Source organism: Anomaloglossus baeobatrachus, chromosome 6 (assembly GCF_048569485.1).
Source record: "Anomaloglossus baeobatrachus isolate aAnoBae1 chromosome 6, aAnoBae1.hap1, whole genome shotgun sequence".
Lineage (NCBI taxonomy): Eukaryota > Metazoa > Chordata > Amphibia > Anura > Aromobatidae > Anomaloglossus > Anomaloglossus baeobatrachus.
In genome coordinates this window covers 551,436,104-551,453,308 of record NC_134358.1, presented here as the reverse complement: position 1 = coordinate 551,453,308, position 17,205 = coordinate 551,436,104, and the positions used below count along the sequence as shown (strand labels likewise).

The 17,205-nt window shown below is 50.1% G+C and overlaps 1 protein-coding gene across 1 annotated transcript in view; it reads left to right on the top strand.

Annotated features, from left to right (window-relative positions):
• The window catches only part of PDK4 (pyruvate dehydrogenase kinase 4), a 45,069-nt gene that overhangs the window by 16,138 nt on the left and 11,726 nt on the right, over positions 1-17,205 (top strand). The window contains exons 5-7 of the mRNA XM_075315682.1: positions 625-809; positions 4,908-4,997; positions 6,603-6,680. Coding sequence (XP_075171797.1) covers positions 625-809; positions 4,908-4,997; positions 6,603-6,680 — 353 coding nt within the window. The remainder of the gene's footprint in view (positions 1-624; positions 810-4,907; positions 4,998-6,602; positions 6,681-17,205) is intronic.

Genomic DNA, 17,205 nt, shown 5'->3' with positions numbered 1-17,205 from the left:
GCAGTGCTGACTTCCTTCTCAAACATCCAAAGGTGGGGAGAAGGAAGCCATCGCTGATTGGTGGCGGGACCAATGTGCTATAACAATCAGCGATGGCTTCCTTCTCCCCACCTTTGGACGTTTCAGCAGGATGTGAGTGCAGCACTGACTTCCTGCTCAAATGTCTGAAGGCGGGGAGAACGAAGCCGGCGCTAATTGCCTGAAGCAGAGTTCCCGGGGCCCAAGTGACATTATGACACACTGGTCCCGCCACCAATCTCACATGGGCCCCGGGAACTCTGCTTCAGACAATTAGCGCCGACTTCCTTCTCCCCGCCTTCAGACATTTGAGCAGGAAGTCAGTGCTGCACTCAAATCCTGCTCAGTCGTTCAAATGTGGGGAGAAGGAAGCTGGCACTGATTGGTTGCGGGGACCACATATCATGTGAGCCCCGGAAACCTGGCTTAAGACATTGCTGGAATCACGGCCGAATGAGAGGGGAGTATAGGCGTCTTTATTTTTATGGGGGTGAACAAGGGGAATGAGAAGGGGTCATCCACTACTTGAACTTGCCAAACTGTCCCTCAGCTGCTGCAGAACCTCAGCCACACTGTATCACCGTATAATAAATCTTTATCCTTCAGTTTTACAGAGACGCTGGTAAACATCAGGAACCGCCACAACAATGTGGTTCCCACCATGGCCCAGGGGGTCATCGAGTACAAGGAAGTCTTCGGAGTGGATCCCGTGACCAATCAGAACGTGCAGTACTTTTTGGACCGTTTCTACATGAGCCGCATTTCTATCAGGATGCTAATCAACCAGCACAGTAAGGATCCGCTCATTGGGTCGATCATGGCCGATCCATTTCTTACATGTATCAGCTTTGTTGGTCAGAATACAGTTACCAGTGACCTTCATGCATGGGATAAGAGGAACGCTGCTATTATTAGAAGGGAAATCCACTTCTGCCTGCTCTGTTCCATTACAGTATGGTAGACTAAGTCCCCAGTATATCTGACCCTGCAGACCATGCTACTCTTGCAGGAGAGTAATAGAGCATATATAATATTACACTTCTTAGTGGGATTGAGATATGAAGTCTTCCTGGGTATGACTGTGAAATTTTAATTTTTCTTTGTCGCTCCATTGGGAGACCCAGACAATTGGGTGTATAGCTTCTGCCTCCGGAGGCCACACAAAGTATTACACTTTAAAAAGTGTAACCCCTCCCCTCTGCCTATACACCCTCCCGTGCATCACGGGCTCCTCAGTTTTATGCTTTGTGTGGAAGGAGGCACACATCCACTCAGCTTCTCATTTTAGTTATATCGGTTGGAAGAAAAGTGGGCTCCCACGGGGCCCCCGGCATGTTCCCTTCTCACCCCACTACGTCGGCGGTGCTGTTAAGGTTGAGGTACCCATTGTGGGTACAAAGGCAGGAGCCTCATGCCGTCTCCTTCACCATCCCTTAGCGGCTCTGGGAGAAGTGGGATCCTGAGCGGTCATCCAGTCACTGGGACCGTGCTCCCTCCGCAGCCCCTGGGGGAATCTGTCGGACAGGAGTTTGTTGATCCTCAGGGACCGGGCCCTGCATCACTAAGGTACTCTGTACCCCCATGGGGGATGTGCATGGAGCGCCTACATTCCGGACGCTGCAGCAGCTGCTTATTTGTGACGGCCGGCGGACTTCCGCGCCGACCGTGCCTGTTTGTCGGCCGCGGTGTTAAATTTAGTCCCCGGCTTCAATTGCGGCCTAGTAGCAAAACTCCCGCCCCCGGGCCTGTCTATCAGGGATAAGGGCGGGACTGCCGACCTGACGTCTGCTGTGAGGGCCAGGGCATCCTGTATGTTCCTCCCCCCCTCACTGATCACTGTGGGGACTCCAGATTCCCGCACTTTTCTAACGCCGCCCACGGCTAATCTCCTCCCCTGAGAGCTCCGGCAGCCATTTCTTTGGCACTCTGCCTGTGGAAGATTTCCTGGAAAGAGCTCTGCAACGCTGGGAGACCTAAGGCAGGGAATCTGGAGGACACACACTCCGCTTTTTAGCGGTCGGTAAGCCACACCGGTCACCCGGTGCTGGTCCCCTTAGGGTGCCGGAATAGATACTATATATATTTATATATTTCTGTTCGGTCGGGCTGTATACCCTTCCCATATACCCTCAGTGATCACTCTCCTAGGAGACAACAGCATGTCGTCCACAAGGAGCAAGGGGGCCAAGACACAGGGTTATTTTGCGACCTGTACCTCTTGTGCGGCTAAGTTACCTGCGGGTTCCACCTACCCTCACTGTGGGCAATGCTCAACCCCTGTTTTGCTTCCACAACTGGAGCCTCGGTCACTAGTGGGCCCCTTGGCTCAGGTAGAATCCGTTGCTCCCCCTGTCCAGGCGGCAGGGACAGAGTTTGCAGCTTTTGCTGAAAAACTCTGAGTCACTTTCACAATCCATGGCTCAGTCCATGGACAAATGGTCTGCCAAGCTGCTGGAAGCTTTGCAGTCCAGACCGGTCCCTACACAGGCCCCGGGCCCTGTTGGATCTTCACCCCCAGGCCCCTCTCTGCCCGCGCCGCAGCACGTTCCCAGGGGGGGCCCTAGGTCTCATGGGGAGGACTCCGGCCCGGACCACAGTCCCAGACCGGCTAAGCGGGCACGCTGGGAATCTTCCCCGACTTCTTCACGCTGCTCGGGTTCCCAGCGTGAGGACTCTCTGGAGGATGAGGCGGACGTCGCAGCTCAGGGCTCTGACAGTGACGTTGCCCTCAATCTTGATACACCTGACGGGGACGCCATAGTAAATGATCTTATCCCGTCCATCAACCAGGTGTTAGATATCTCTCCCCCACCGCCACCTGTAGAGGAGTCGACTTCTCAGCAGGAGAAACACCAGTTTCGGTTCCCTAAACGTACACGGAGTGCGTTTTTCGATCACTCTAACTTCAGAGATGCTGTCCAGAAGCACAGAGCGGTTCTGGACAAGCGCTTTACTAAGCGACTTACTGACACACGTTACCCCTTCCCTTCTGACGTTGTCAAGGGTTGGGCTCAATGTCCCAAGGTGGATCCCCCAGTCTCTAGATTGGCGGCTAGATCTGTAGTATCGGTTGCAGATGGATCATCGCTAAAGGATGCCACTGACAGGCAGAGCTCCTGATGAAATCCATCTATGAAGCCACGGGCGCGTCTTTTGCCCCGGCCTTTGCAGCCGTGTGGGCACTACAAGCTATCTCAGCTTGTCTGACTGAGATTAATGCCGTTACACGTAATTCTGCTCCGCAGGTTACGTCTTTGACTTCCCAACGTCAGTTTTTTCTTCCTACGCCATGAACGCAGTTTTAGACTCTGCTAGCCGTACAGCGGTGGTATCCGCTAACTCTGTGGCAGTCCGCAGGGCCATGTGGCTGCGCGAATGGAAGGCAGACTCGGCTTCCAAGAGGTTCTTAACCGGTTTGCCGTTTGCTGGCGACCGATTGTTTGGCGAACGATTGGATGAGATTAAGGAATCTAAGGGAAAGGACTCCTCCTTGCCCCAGTCCAAGCCAAAGAGACCTCAGCAACGACAGATACAATCGAGGTTTCGGTCCTTTCGTCCCTCCGCCAAGCCCCAATCCTCTTCGTCCAGCAGGCCGGAGAAAGGCCAGAGGAACTCCTATGCGTGGCGGGCTAAGTCACGCCCCCAAAAGGCCGCAGGAGGCACTGCTTCCAAGGCGGCCTCCTAATGACTCTCGGCATCCCCGAACCGCATCCTTGGTCGGTGGCAGGCTCTCCCGCTTTTGCGATGCCTGGTGGCCACATGTTCAAGACCGATGGGTGAGAGACATTCTGTCTCACGGTTACAGGATAGAGTTCAGCTCTCTTCCTCCGACTCGTTTCTTCAGAACATCCCCGCCCCCCGAGCGAGCCGATGCACTTTTTCAGGCGGTGAACGCTCTGAAAACAGAAGAAGTTGTGATCCCTGTTCCCCCTCAGGAACATGGTCGCGGCTTTTACTCCAACTTGTTTGTGGTGCCAAAGAAGGACGGCTCGTTCCGTCCCGTTCTGGACCTCAAACTACTCAACAGACATGTGAGCACCAGACGGTTTCGGATGGAATCTCTCAGCTCTGTCATCGCTTCAATGTCACAAGGAGACTTCCTAGCATCGATCGACATCAAGGATGCTTATCTCCATGTGCCGATCGCTCCCGAGCATCACCGCTTTCTGCGTTTCGCCATCAGGGACGAACACCTTCAGTTCGTGGCATTGCCTTTCGGCCTGGCGACAGCCCCACGGGTGTTCACCAAGGTCATGGCATCTGTTGTGGCGGTCCTACACTCTCAGGGCCACTCGGTGATTCCCTACTTAGACGATCTCCTAGTCAGGGCACCCTCTCAGTTGGCGTGCCAAAACAGCCTTTCCGTCGCTCTGACGACTCTCCAGCAGTTCGGGTGGATCATCAACTTCCCAAAATCAAAGTTGACACCGACCCAATCACTGACGTACCTTGGGATGGAGTTTCATACTCAGTCAGCGGTAGTCATGCTACCGCGGCCGCGGGACAAACATTTCACAACTCTGAAAAAATAGGACTTGGGGGAAAACTTTTTATAACTTGCATCTTTTGTGAACTTTACATTTCCGCCTGGAGCAAAGTTCAGGAAAACAACTTTGTCAGGTTATTCCTGTGGGTTGTGCCGTGCGCTCCGTATCTCACCGGCTGCTAGAAATGTGCTGATTGCCCTTTCTATCACTTGGCTTTCCAGGAAAGAAGATATATAATTTTATTTTTCTACTGGATTCTCGTAATCACCTTTCCAAGAATAGCTTATTGTGGCCTTGTGTATTGCAATCCCATCTATGAATGTACTGTATAGTATAGCTGTTATAGAGTTCTCCATCTTTATATATACATTTATTTTATTTTTTTATTTTTTTTTATTTTAGCTCTTCTGTTTGATGGCGGCACTAACCCTGCACATCCCAAACACATTGGAAGTATCGACCCACACTGTGACGTTGTGGAAGTTGTACATGGTAAGTGACAAATCGTCCGTTTTAAGGCTGTGTCCACGGTAGAATGTACCTGCGGATTTTTCTGCATGAAAATCCGCGACTTTCGCGGCAAATCCGCACCTTATTTTTGCCGCGGATTTTGATGCGGATTTTTTTTTTTTCCTTTCCCAAGTCTGAAGCCAAAATCCGGATCAAAATCCGCAACAATAATTGACATGCTGCAGATTTTTCCGGATCAAAATCCGCGGCAAATCCGCCGCGGAAAAATCCGCAGCATGGACACAGCATTTCCAAAATGCCATTGAAATGGCTTGGAAGTGCCGCTGCTGCAGATTTTCGGTAAATCCGCGGCAAAATCCGCGAGAAATCCGCAGCGTGGACACATAGCCTAAAGGGGAGCAGCATCTCTATGAAACCTATAGTGTCAGATATCAGTGTGGGGAGGTCTGTGCGATGGGATTATTTCTATCATTTTAGGGGTATTCATATCTTGTAAATGGGTGACTTATCTTTGGATCAGTAGAGGTCAGAACACCAATAATCCTGAGACTAAAGGGTCGTCTATGCTGGTGTATTGCTGTATACCCCTCCAATCTTTCCTGGAACTGTTCGCCATGCAGGGAACTACAATGTGGCCCCACACACTTGAATATGGCCATAGGTGGCTGGGAGCGCTGCTCTGCAGGAGGAGTAGCAGTAGAACGGGTGCTGCTCTGAACTAGCACAGGGGTTACTTCATATTCCATATTGAAGGGGTCCCAGAATTTTGCGCTCCTCTGATCCTAGGGATGTACAATCCCTTTAAAACACGAGGGAGAAAGCACTTCAATGCTCGGTCACAAGCCCACTCCTCTCTACTGTATCATTTGCTTATTTGGGAGAAAGCTGGAGTTAATGGGAATCTGTCACCAGGTTAGTCTGAGAGCAGCTTAATGTAGAGACAGAGACCCTGATTCCAGCGATGTCACTTACTGAGCTGCTTAGTGTAGGTTTGATATAACCACTGTTTAATCTGCAGGAGATTCTCATTACAGGACTACTTGGCGTGCTGCAGGTAGTCCAGCATGTTCATGAGCTAAGTAGAACTGCTGGATCTGCAGCAAAGAAAACAGTGATATGTATCAATATGGGCAGCTCAGTGGTTAGCACTGCAGTCTTGCAGCGCAGGGGTCCTGGGTTCAAATCCCACCAAGGACACTGTCTGCAGGGAGTTTGTATGTTCTCCCTGTGTTTGCGTGGGTTTCCTCCGGTTTTCTCCCACACTCCAAAAGACATACAGATAGGGACTCTAGATTGTGAGCCCCAATGGGGACAGTGTTGCCAATGTATGTAAAGCGCTGTGGAATTAATAGCGCTATATAAATGAATAAAAATTATTAAAAAAAATTATAATTATCAATGACAGCAAGCAGCTCAGTAAGTGACACATCGCTGGAATCAGGATCTCTCTACATTATGCTGCTCTCAGATGGGGAGTAAAAACCTGGTGACAGATTCCCTTTGCACTACAGCACCATTTGATTGGATGCAGCATTACACTTGACCTCTGAGTAATGGATGTTTCTGACCTGCCCCAATAACCAAATCAATTGGAAATGTATAATATAATCTTTCAATCTGTTTCAGATGCCTTTGACAATGCCAAGATGCTGTGTGATCAATATTACTTAGCTTCTCCTGAACTCATAATAAGACATGCAAATGGTAAGTAAATGTGAATTATCACCATCTAGTAATATATATATATATATATATATATATATATATATATATATATATATATATATATATATATATATATATATATATATATATATATATATATATATATATATATATATATATATATATATATATATATATATATATATATACTGTCTGCATTCATTCTCACAGCCACACCAGGGGGAACTTACTGCACAGACCATAACTCGGCAAGCTCTCTCCTTCAAACAGGAGCCTGAACTTTACCAGATCCTGACTATTTTTATATACTTTTTTTTTTTATCCTGCATATCCTATGGATTCTGCAGAACTGCTAAAGGAAGAGGACATAGCTGTTTATAAAGCGTGCATCTGCTAATAGGAGGACACTGCAGCTTGTAAAGGATTAATCTGTCTCTTTACTACATGCTGCACAGAGAATAACCAAACCACATGGATAAGGCATCAGTCTATCTTCCTCCTCCTGTAGCAATGAATATAAAGGGATCAATTGATTTTAGCCACATACATAATATATTTACCTTTTTATATGAAGCAGAGATCTCTGGTTTACATGCTGCATCCCCCCAGGCTCCCTCCACACAGTGGCCTCACCCTGCTTGGAAACGGGAAGCCTCCCACAGCTGTGACAATAGTGACAGTGGAGAGCCTGACTTCAGCCTCCTTGTTTTAAAAGGTCCAGGGGCTTGATCACAAAATTGAGGAAATGTGTTTTTTTTTTTGTTTTTTTGTTTTTTCTTCAGCGCTCTATTGGGAGACCCAGACGATTGGGTGTATAGCACTGTCTCCGGAGGAAGTGTAAGGCCCCTCCCCTTCTGGCTATACACCCCCAGTGGGATCACTGGCTCACCAGTTTTCTGCTTTGTGCGAAGGAGGTCAGACATCCACGCATAGCTCCACTGTTTGTAGTCAGCAGTAGCTGCTGGCTATATCGTATGGAAGAAAAGAGGGCCCATATGGGGCCCCCAGCATGCTCCCTTCTCACCCGCGGTGGTGCTTGTAAGGTTGAGGTACCTATTGCTGGTACAGAGGCTGGAGCCCACATGCTGTTTTCCTTCCACATCCCCTGGAGGGCTCTGTGGAAGTGGGATCCTACCGGCCTCCAAGCCCTGAGGCCGGGCTCCATCCACAGACCCAGAGAACCTGCTGGATTTGGAGCGGGAGTGCCGTTCAGGGACAAGGCCCTGCAACTTTCAGGTACTCTGTGTCCCCGGCAGGCACGGACACTCTCAAGGCTTGCTGAGCGTTATAGTGCGCCGGGGACAGTAGCGCTGTGCGCTGGGGTTAGGTCACTGCAGCTTTGCTGAGTGACGTTACATGTTGGGAACTACTGCGCCGACCGCTACTGGAGCGGCGGCGCAGCTGCGACTTGTGGTGCGCCGGGGACTTTGCGCCGACCGCGCTTTTACGGCGGCGGCGCTTCTAACTTTAGCCCCCGGCTTCTGCGGCCTAGCGCCGCTTCGTTCCCGCCCCCACCCTGTCAATCAGGGTAGGGGAGAGACGCTGCTCAATTGGCAGCGCCGAGGGCTGGAGCTTTATTTACATGCTCCAGCCCTCTCACTAGGCACAGTGGGAAGCAGGCTTCCCGCTCTTCGTCTGTATACGCCCAGGGCCCGCCCCCCCTCTCCACAAGGACGCCGGCAGCCATTACACATGCGGTCTGGCTGGGGAAAGGCAGCAGGCTCTGGGAGTCCCAGACTAAAGGGATTTCGGCGACCACACACCCGCTCCTAAGCGGGCGGTAAGCTGCACTTTAGTGCTGGCCCCACTAGTGCCTCAGTGTTATATTAGTGTACTTTTTTCTTAGTACCATATATATATATAGTTGCACTGTAAGGTCGCTTCTTGGCTGGACACCCTGTACTGCTCTGAGGAGGCAGCAACATGTCATCCGCAAAACGCAAGGGTGCCAAGGCACAGGCTGTGTACACTGTTTGTACTGCATGTGGAGCTGATCTACCGGCAGGCTCCAAAGACTCACATTGTGTGCAATGTTCAGTCCCAGTGGCACTTCGTCAGCCAGAGCCTAATGTGGTGGTAGCCCAGGCAGAGACGCCTGTGAACCCTGCCCCGGTGACGGGGACAGACTTTGCAGTTTTTGCTGATAAAATGTCTGTGACTATGTCAAAAATCCTGGAGACCTTGCAGTCCAGGCCAGTTACTCAGACCATGGACACTGCTGTGTCTATGCTCTCCGGTCCCCCTCAGTTGGAACTAATCCGTACTTCAAGGGGGTCTCAAGCATCACAGGCTGAAGTCTCTGACTAAGATGACAGTCCCAGGCAGCCTAAGCGAGCTCGCTGGGAAAGACCCTCCACGTCATCACACTGCTCAGGGTCTCAGCGAGAAGAGTCTCTCTGTGATGAGACTGAGGACGGTGATCAGGATTCTAATCCTGAGGCTCCTTTCAATCTGGATGCCCCTGATGGTGACGCCATGGTTAATGACCTTATATCGGCAATTAATAGACTGTTGGATATTTCTCCCCCAGCCCCTTCTGCAGAGGAGGCAGCTGCACAGCAGGAGAAGTTCCATTTCCTGTATCCCAAGCGTAAATTAAGTGCTTTTTCGGACCACTCTGACTTCAGAGAATCGATCCAGAAACACGACGCTCATCCAGACAAGCGTTTCTCTAAACGTTCTAAGGATACCCGTTATCCTTTTCCCTCTGAGGTGGCCAAACGCTGGACCCAGTGTCCAAAGGTGGATCCCCCAATTTCCAAGCTTGCGGCTAGATCCATAGTCGCAGTAGAGGATGGCGCTTCACTTAAAGATGCCAACGACAGACAGATGGACCTTTGGTTGAAATCTGTCTATGAAGCTATCGGCGCGTCGTTTGCTCCAGCATTCGCGGCCGTGTGGGCACTCCAAGCTATTTCAGCTGGTTTAGCACAGGTGGATGCTTTCATACATCCAGCAGTGCCGCAGGTGGCGTCCCTAACTTCGCAAATGTCTGCGTTTGCGACCTATGCTATCAATGCTGTCCTAGAATCTACGAGCCGTACCGCTATGGCGTCCGCCAATTCTGTGGTTTTGCGCAGAGCCTTGTGGTTAAAGGACTGGAAAGTAGATGCTGGTTCCAAAAAATGCTTAACCAGCTTGCCATTATCTAGAGACAGACTGTTTGGTGAGCCATTGGCTGAAATCATAAAACAGTCCAAGGGTAAGGACTCTTCCTTACCACAGCCCAGAGCAAGTAAACCTCAACAGAAAAAGTGGCAGTCGAGGTTTCGGTCCTTTCGAGGCTCGGGCAAGGCCCAATTCTCCTCGTCCAAAAGGACTCAGAAAGAACAAGGGAGCTCAGATTCCTGGCGGGCTCACTCACGCCCCAGGAAAGCAAATGGAGGAACCGCTTCCAAAGCGGCTACCTCATGACTTTCGGCCTCCTCCCTCCGCATCCTCGGTCGGTGGCAGGCTCTCCCGCTTTTGCGACATTTGGCTGTCACAGGTCAAAGACCGGTGGGTAACAGACATTTTGTCTCGCGGGTACAGAATCGAGTTCAGTTCTCGACCTCCACTTCGGTTCTTCAGAACCTCCCCACACCCCAACCGAGCAGATGCCCTGCTGCAGGCGGTGGACTCTCTAAGAGCAGAAGGAGTCGTGATCCCTGTCCCCCCTCAGGAACGGGGGCGAGGATTTTACTCCAATCTCTTTGTGGTTCCAAAAAAGGACGGCTCCTTCCGTCCTGTTCTGGACCTAAAACTGCTCAACAAGCATGTGAACGCCAGGCGGTTCCGGATGGAATCCCTCCGCTCAGTCATTGCCTCAATGTCTCAAGGAGATTTCATAGCATCAATAGACATCAAAGATGCTTATCTCCACGTGCCGATTGCTACAGAGCACCAACGCTTTCTACGCTTCGTGATAGGAGACGACCATCTTCAGTTCGTAGCTCTGCCATTTGGTCTGGCGACAGCCCCTCGGGTGTTCACCAAGATCATGGCGGCAGTGGTAGCAGTCTTGCACTCTCACGGACACTCTGTGATCCCTTACTTGGACGATCTACTGGTCAAGGCACCCTCTCAAGAGGCATGCCAACTCAGCCTGAATGTTGCACTGGAGACTCTCCAGGCGTTCGGGTGGATCATCAACTTCCCAAAGTCAAATCTGTCACCGACCCAATCACTAACGTATCTGGGCATGGAGTTTCATACTCTCTCAGCGATAGTGAAGCTTCCGCTGGACAAGCAGCGGTCTCTACAGACTGGGGTGCAGGCTCTCCTTCAAAGTCAGTTGCACTCCTTAAGACGCCTCATGCACTTCCTCGGGAAGATGGTGGCGGCAATAGAGGCGGTTCCGTTTGCGCAGTTTCATCTGCGTCCACTTCAATGGGACATTCTCCGCCAATGGGACGGGAAGTCAACATCCCTGGACAGGAAAGTCTCCCTTTCCCAGACGGCCAAAGACTCTCTGCAGTGGTGGCTTCTTCCCACCTCATTATCACAGGGAAGATCCTTCCTACCACCGTCTTGGGCGGTGGTCACGACAGACGCGAGTCTGTCAGGGTGGGGAGCAGTCTTTCTCCACCACAGGGCTCAGGGTACGTGGACTCGGCAGGAGTCCACCCTTCAGATCAATGTTCTGGAAATCAGAGCAGTGTATCTTGCCCTACTAGCCTTCCAGCAGTGGCTAGAAGGAAGGCAGATCCGAATTCAGTCGGACAACTCCACAGCGGTGGCATACATCAACCACCAAGGGGGGACACGCAGTCGGCAAGCCTTCCAGGAAGTCCGGCGGATTCTGATGTGGGTGGAAGCCACAGCCTCCACCATATCCGCAGTTCACATCCCCGGCGTAGAAAACTGGGAAGCAGACTTCCTCAGTCGCCAGGGCATGGACGCAGGGGAATGGTCCCTTCACCCAGACGTGTTTCAGGAAATCTGTCGCCGCTGGGGGGTGCCGGACGTCGACCTAATGGCGTCACGGCACAACAACAAGGTCCCAACCTTCATGGCACGGTCTCGCGATCAAAGAGCGCTGGCGGCAGACGCCCTAGTGCAAGATTGGTCGCAGTTCCGGCTCCCTTATGTGTTTCCACCTCTGGCACTCTTGCCCAGAGTGCTACGCAAGATCAGATCCGATTGCAGCCGCGTCATACTTGTCGCCCCAGACTGGCCGAGGAGGGCGTGGTATCCGGATCTGTGGCAGCTCAAGGTCGGCCAACCGTGGGCACTCCCAGACCGACCAGACTTACTGTCCCAAGGGCCGTTTTTCCATCGGAATTCTGCGGCCCTGAACCTGACTGTGTGGCCATTGAGTCCTGGATCCTAGCGTCGTCAGGATTGTCCCAAGGGGTCGTTGCCACCATGAGACAGGCTAGGAAGCCCACGTCCGCTAAGATCTACCACAGAACGTGGAGGATATTCTTATCCTGGTGCTCTGCTCAGGGAGTGTCTCCCTGGCCATTTGCATTGCCTACCTTTCTTTCTTTCCTGCAATCTGGGTTAGAAAAAGGTTTGTCGCTCGGCTCCCTTAAAGGTCAGGTCTCGGCGCTAATCGTCTTTTTTCAGAGGCGTTTGGCACGCCTTCCTAAGGTGCGCACGTTCCTACAGGGGGTTTGCCATATCGTACCCCCGTACAAGCGGCCGTTAGATCCATGGGATCTGAACAGGGTACTAGTTGCCCTCCAGAAGCCGCCCTTCGAGCCTCTGAGGGAGGTTTCACTTTCTAGACTATCGCAGAAAGTGGCTTTTCTGGTAGCGATCACATCTCTTCGGAGAGTGTCTGAGCTGGCAGCGCTATCATCCAAGGCTCCCTTCCTGGTCTTCCACCAGGACAAGGTTGTGCTGCGCCCCATTCAGGAGTTTCTCCCGAAGGTGGTATCCTCTTTTCATCTTAATCAGGATATCTCTTTGCCTTCGTTTTGTCCTCATGCAGTTCATCGGTATGAGAAAGATTTACATTTGTTAGATCTGGTGAGAGCACTCAGAATCTACATTTCCCGCACGGCGCCCTTGCGCCGTTCGGATGCACTCTTTGTCCTTGTCGCTGGTCAGCGCAAAGGGTCGCAGGCTTCTAAGGCCACCCTGGCTCGATGGATCAAAGAACCAATTCTTGAAGCCTACCGTTCTGCTGGGCTTCCGGTTCCATCAGGGCTGAAGGCCCATTCTACCAGAGCCGTGGGTGCATCCTGGGCATTACGACACCAGGCTACGGCTCAACAGGTGTGCCAGGCAGCTACCTGGTCGAGTCTGCACACTTTCACCAAACATTATCAGGTGCATACCTATGCTTCGGCGGACGCCAGCCTAGGTAGAAGAGTCCTGCAGGCGGCAGTTGCCTCCCCGTAGGGGAGGGCTGTCTTGCAGCTCTAACATGAGGTATTTCTTTACCCACCCAGGGACAGCTTTTGGACGTCCCAATCGTCTGGGTCTCCCAATAGAGCGCTGAAGAAGAAGGGAATTTTGTTACTTACCGTAAATTCCTTTTCTTCTAGCTCTTATTGGGAGACCCAGCACCCGCCCTGTTGTCCTTCGGGATTTTTTGGTTTGTTTGCGGGTACACATGTTGTTCATGTTGAACGGTTTTCAGTTCTCCGATGTTACTCGGAGAGAATTTGTTTAAACCAGTTATTGGCTTTCCTCCTTCTTGCTTTTGCACTAAAACTGGTGAGCCAGTGATCCCACTGGGGGTGTATAGCCAGAAGGGGAGGGGCCTTACACTTCCTCCGGAGGCAGTGCTATACACCCAATCGTCTGGGTCTCCCAATAAGAGCTAGAAGAAAAGGAATTTACGGTAAGTAACAAAATTCCCTTCTTTTTCCCCAATTATATTTGAAAGAAAAATAAAACTATTTTATTTGAGGTTTCACGGTTATCCCCTCCCTCCCCTCTTGAAGAGCCCCCAATTTACATAGGCTAGGCTCTTGTGTAAGAGTTCATGAGAAGGAGAAGACCTCGCATCACCTCCTGTCATAGGTGCTCAGGAGAAAAATATATAACAGTCAATGGAGATTAACTCCGGCATACTATTAATTTCCAATAGAAAGAAGGAACGCAGTAGTTGGATAAAAAATCCCTTTCTTTTATTTTGTAAGTGTCACACGTGAAAAAAGTGCTGTACAATTGTCCGCCGGGTGTCGACGTTTCGGCTAACAAGCCTTCATCAGGTCGGACAGACTTAACCTTAAGCTGGAATCATAATCAGGTGAGTATGATAGTAGCTGTGAGATCACATACGGAGACTACCTGTATAGGGTCCCTGGGGGTGCCGGCATATAAGATCACATCCTATAAAGGTATAATCGGCGGAGGGAAAGAGTCTTGGCAATCGTGTGTGTCTCCTGTTAGAAGTGGCTGTTGTACCTTATTAATGTAGTAGCTACTTCAAAGGGACACCAAGGTCCAGGGTTCAGGCTTTGGATTCAGGACAAGGGCTCGGCTATAGTTGTAGCTATATAAAAGGGAATGTGGGGTGGTTCAGTAGTGGCTACGAGGTGTGGGGTAACTGCAATGAGAGATAAGTGATATGGATAGAATTACCTGTAGTCTCTATGTTATGGCTAGGATGTAGGTTCACTGGATGAAGGACATACTGTGGGTATGCATAAAGCGTGTGGAACTTGGGTCCAGGGTTCACGCTCGGAGTCAGGGTAATATGCCTGATGATTGCTTCAGTTACATGTCTAGAAATACAATAATGATACAATGCTTATGTAAATAATGTTATCTAAAGGAAAGTGGTAACTGCAATATAGAAGCAGGGTCCAGGGCCCGTGCCAGGAATAGGAATGCTACGTCTGGTTGTTATGCCAACAATAGAAACTGAAAGTCAAAGCCAGGGTGACCTGGTGGTAACTAGAAGATCAGGTGTGTAAGTAAAGGGGTAGGGGAAGAAAAGTATGTAGAGGAGCAGCATTACCTAGCGACTTCTATATGAAAGCCTGGAGAGAGGTCCGTAGGGCATGGAGAAAGTCAGAGGCAGCTGATAATGGAGAAGGGAAAGACAATGAATGCAGAGAAAATGATAGCAGAAAAAGTCCAGCAAAGTACAGATGAGTCACCTTACCAAGAACCTGTGGTGCCGCAGAGCCAAATCGTGTGTCCTGTAGGATACAGGAATATGGGGAAAGCGTCCTTTTAAATCGGAGTGAGCCGTGACATCATTTCCGGTTTGAGGGGGCATGGTGTACTGCGCCTGCGCGCATGGATGCCGTTTGTCCAGTGCAGAGAGGAGGAGGTACGTCACTATTAGGTGGAACGCGGAAGTGGATTGCTGAAGCGCACATGTGACAGGGGGGGCGTGCAGGTGGGTCACATGATCGTGCAGGAGATGAGGCCAGGAACGGAGACTGTACTTCAGTGAAGGGACAAGTGGTGGGCTGGATGTGGTAATCAGGTGGTGCTAGTTCTGTAATGGAGAAAGGAAGAGTTAGGGTGTCATATAGCAGAATGATCACATATTCATATAAGCACAGAGATTATATACATTATAGTAGCGATCTGTACATCATTGATAGTCTTTAATATTACATAATGGTGGGATAATAAATCCATGGTTCCTCAGTGGATAATACATATGCACACACTACAGGATAAAGGAAATGCTGGTATGGACATATATTAAAAAAAGGATGCATATATGTGTATATAGTTTGATAATGTGCTATGAGCAATGAATGGGAGTGAATAAAATGATAGGGTATATAACACAAAATATGGTCTTTAAAAGATCTGTTCATATCTCCGATTTAAACCATGGGGCTCAAGGGTGCCCAGGGTGTGGATCCATCGGGCTTCTCTTTCACGGAGAAGTTTAACCCCATCTCCTCCCCTGCGGTTGGTGCCAACGTGATCAATCACTTGGAATTTGAGCTGAGAGATCCTGTGGCCCGCGGTTATGAAATGAAACGGGATGGGCAGTAGGGTGCGTCCGCATCTGATATCAGATTTGTGTTTGTTGACGCGGTCTCGGATATGTTGGGTGGTCTCCCCAACATACCCGAGACCGCAGGGGCATTTGATGTAATACACCACAAACGAGCTGTCACAAGTGAAGAAATCCCTGATAGGGAAAGATTTGCCAGTTCTGGGATGTGTGAAAGAGGATCCCTTGGTAATGTTGGAACACTGAGCGCATCTGAGGCAGGGAAAGGTCCCAAATTGTGGGTTATTGAGAAACCTCTGTCTGGGAGTGTGGCAGCTGGAGCCTATGTCCGCCCGGACAAGCTTGTTCCTGATATTAGGTGATTTTTTTATAGCTGAACAGAGGGGGTGCCTGGAATTCGCTGATTTGTGGATAGGAGAGGCCAAGGAGTGGCCAGTGTTTCAAGACAATCTTTTTGACTAATGGAGAGAAGGGATGGAATGTACTAATCAGAGGTATGCGGTCAGATTGTATTGGTGACCTCTGGGATACAGATCTTGTCCTAGTGGCTATATCGTCGGGATAACCCCTCTGTCTGAACCTGTTGCTCATTTCTTCGTGTCGTGTCATACGATTGTCATCATTACTAACGATCCGGTCGACCCTTGTGTGTTGGCTAATTGGTAAGGAGTTCTTGGTATGCCTGGGGTGATTGCTGCTATAGAGGAGGAGACTGTTCTTGTCTGTGGGCTTTGTGTAACTGTCGGTTGTGATGGTTCCATCATCATTTTTGATGACCCAGCAATCCAGAAAATTGATTCTGTTGGTACTATGGTTAAAGCTCCTACAGGACACACGATTTGGCTCTGCGGCACCACAGGTTCTTGCTGCCTCTGACTTTCTCCATGCCCTACGGACCTCTCTCCAGGCTTTCATATAGAAGTCGCTAGTCATGTAACTGAAGCAATCATCAGGCATATTACCCTGACTCCGAGCGTGAACCCTGGACCCAAGTTCCACACGCTTTATGCATACCCACAGTATGTCCTTCAGCCAGTGAACCTACATCCTAGCCACAACATAGAGACTACAGCTACAACTATAGCCGAGCCCTTGTCCTGAATCCAAAGCCTGAACCCTGGACCTTGGTGTCCCTTTGAAGTAGCTACTACATTCCTAAGGTACAACAGCCACTTCTAACAGGAGACACACACGATTGCCAAGACTCTTTCCCTCCGCCGATTATACCTTTATAGGATGTGATCTTATATGCCGGCACCCCCAGGGACCCTATACAGGTAGTCTCCGTATGTGATCTCACAGCTACTATCATACTCGCCTGATTATGATTCCAGCTTAAGGTTAAGTCTGTCCGACCTGATGAAGGCTTGTTAGCCGAAACGTCGACACCCGGCGGACAATTGTACAGCACTTTTTTCACGTGTGACACTTACAAAATAAAAGAAAGGGATTTTTTATCCAACTACTGCGTTCCTTCTTTCTATTGGAAATTAATAGTGTGCCGGAGTTAATCTCCATAGGCTCTTGTGTAAAACTGGGATCCCCATTTTTACAAGAATGGTGGCGGTTTCTTTGACTAATTTATGTGGAGGTGGGGAAGTATTCTGTGCTGTGATGTCCATGATTACATAATGGATAGCCACAGCGATCACTGACAACAAGAGGCGCGGGTATAAC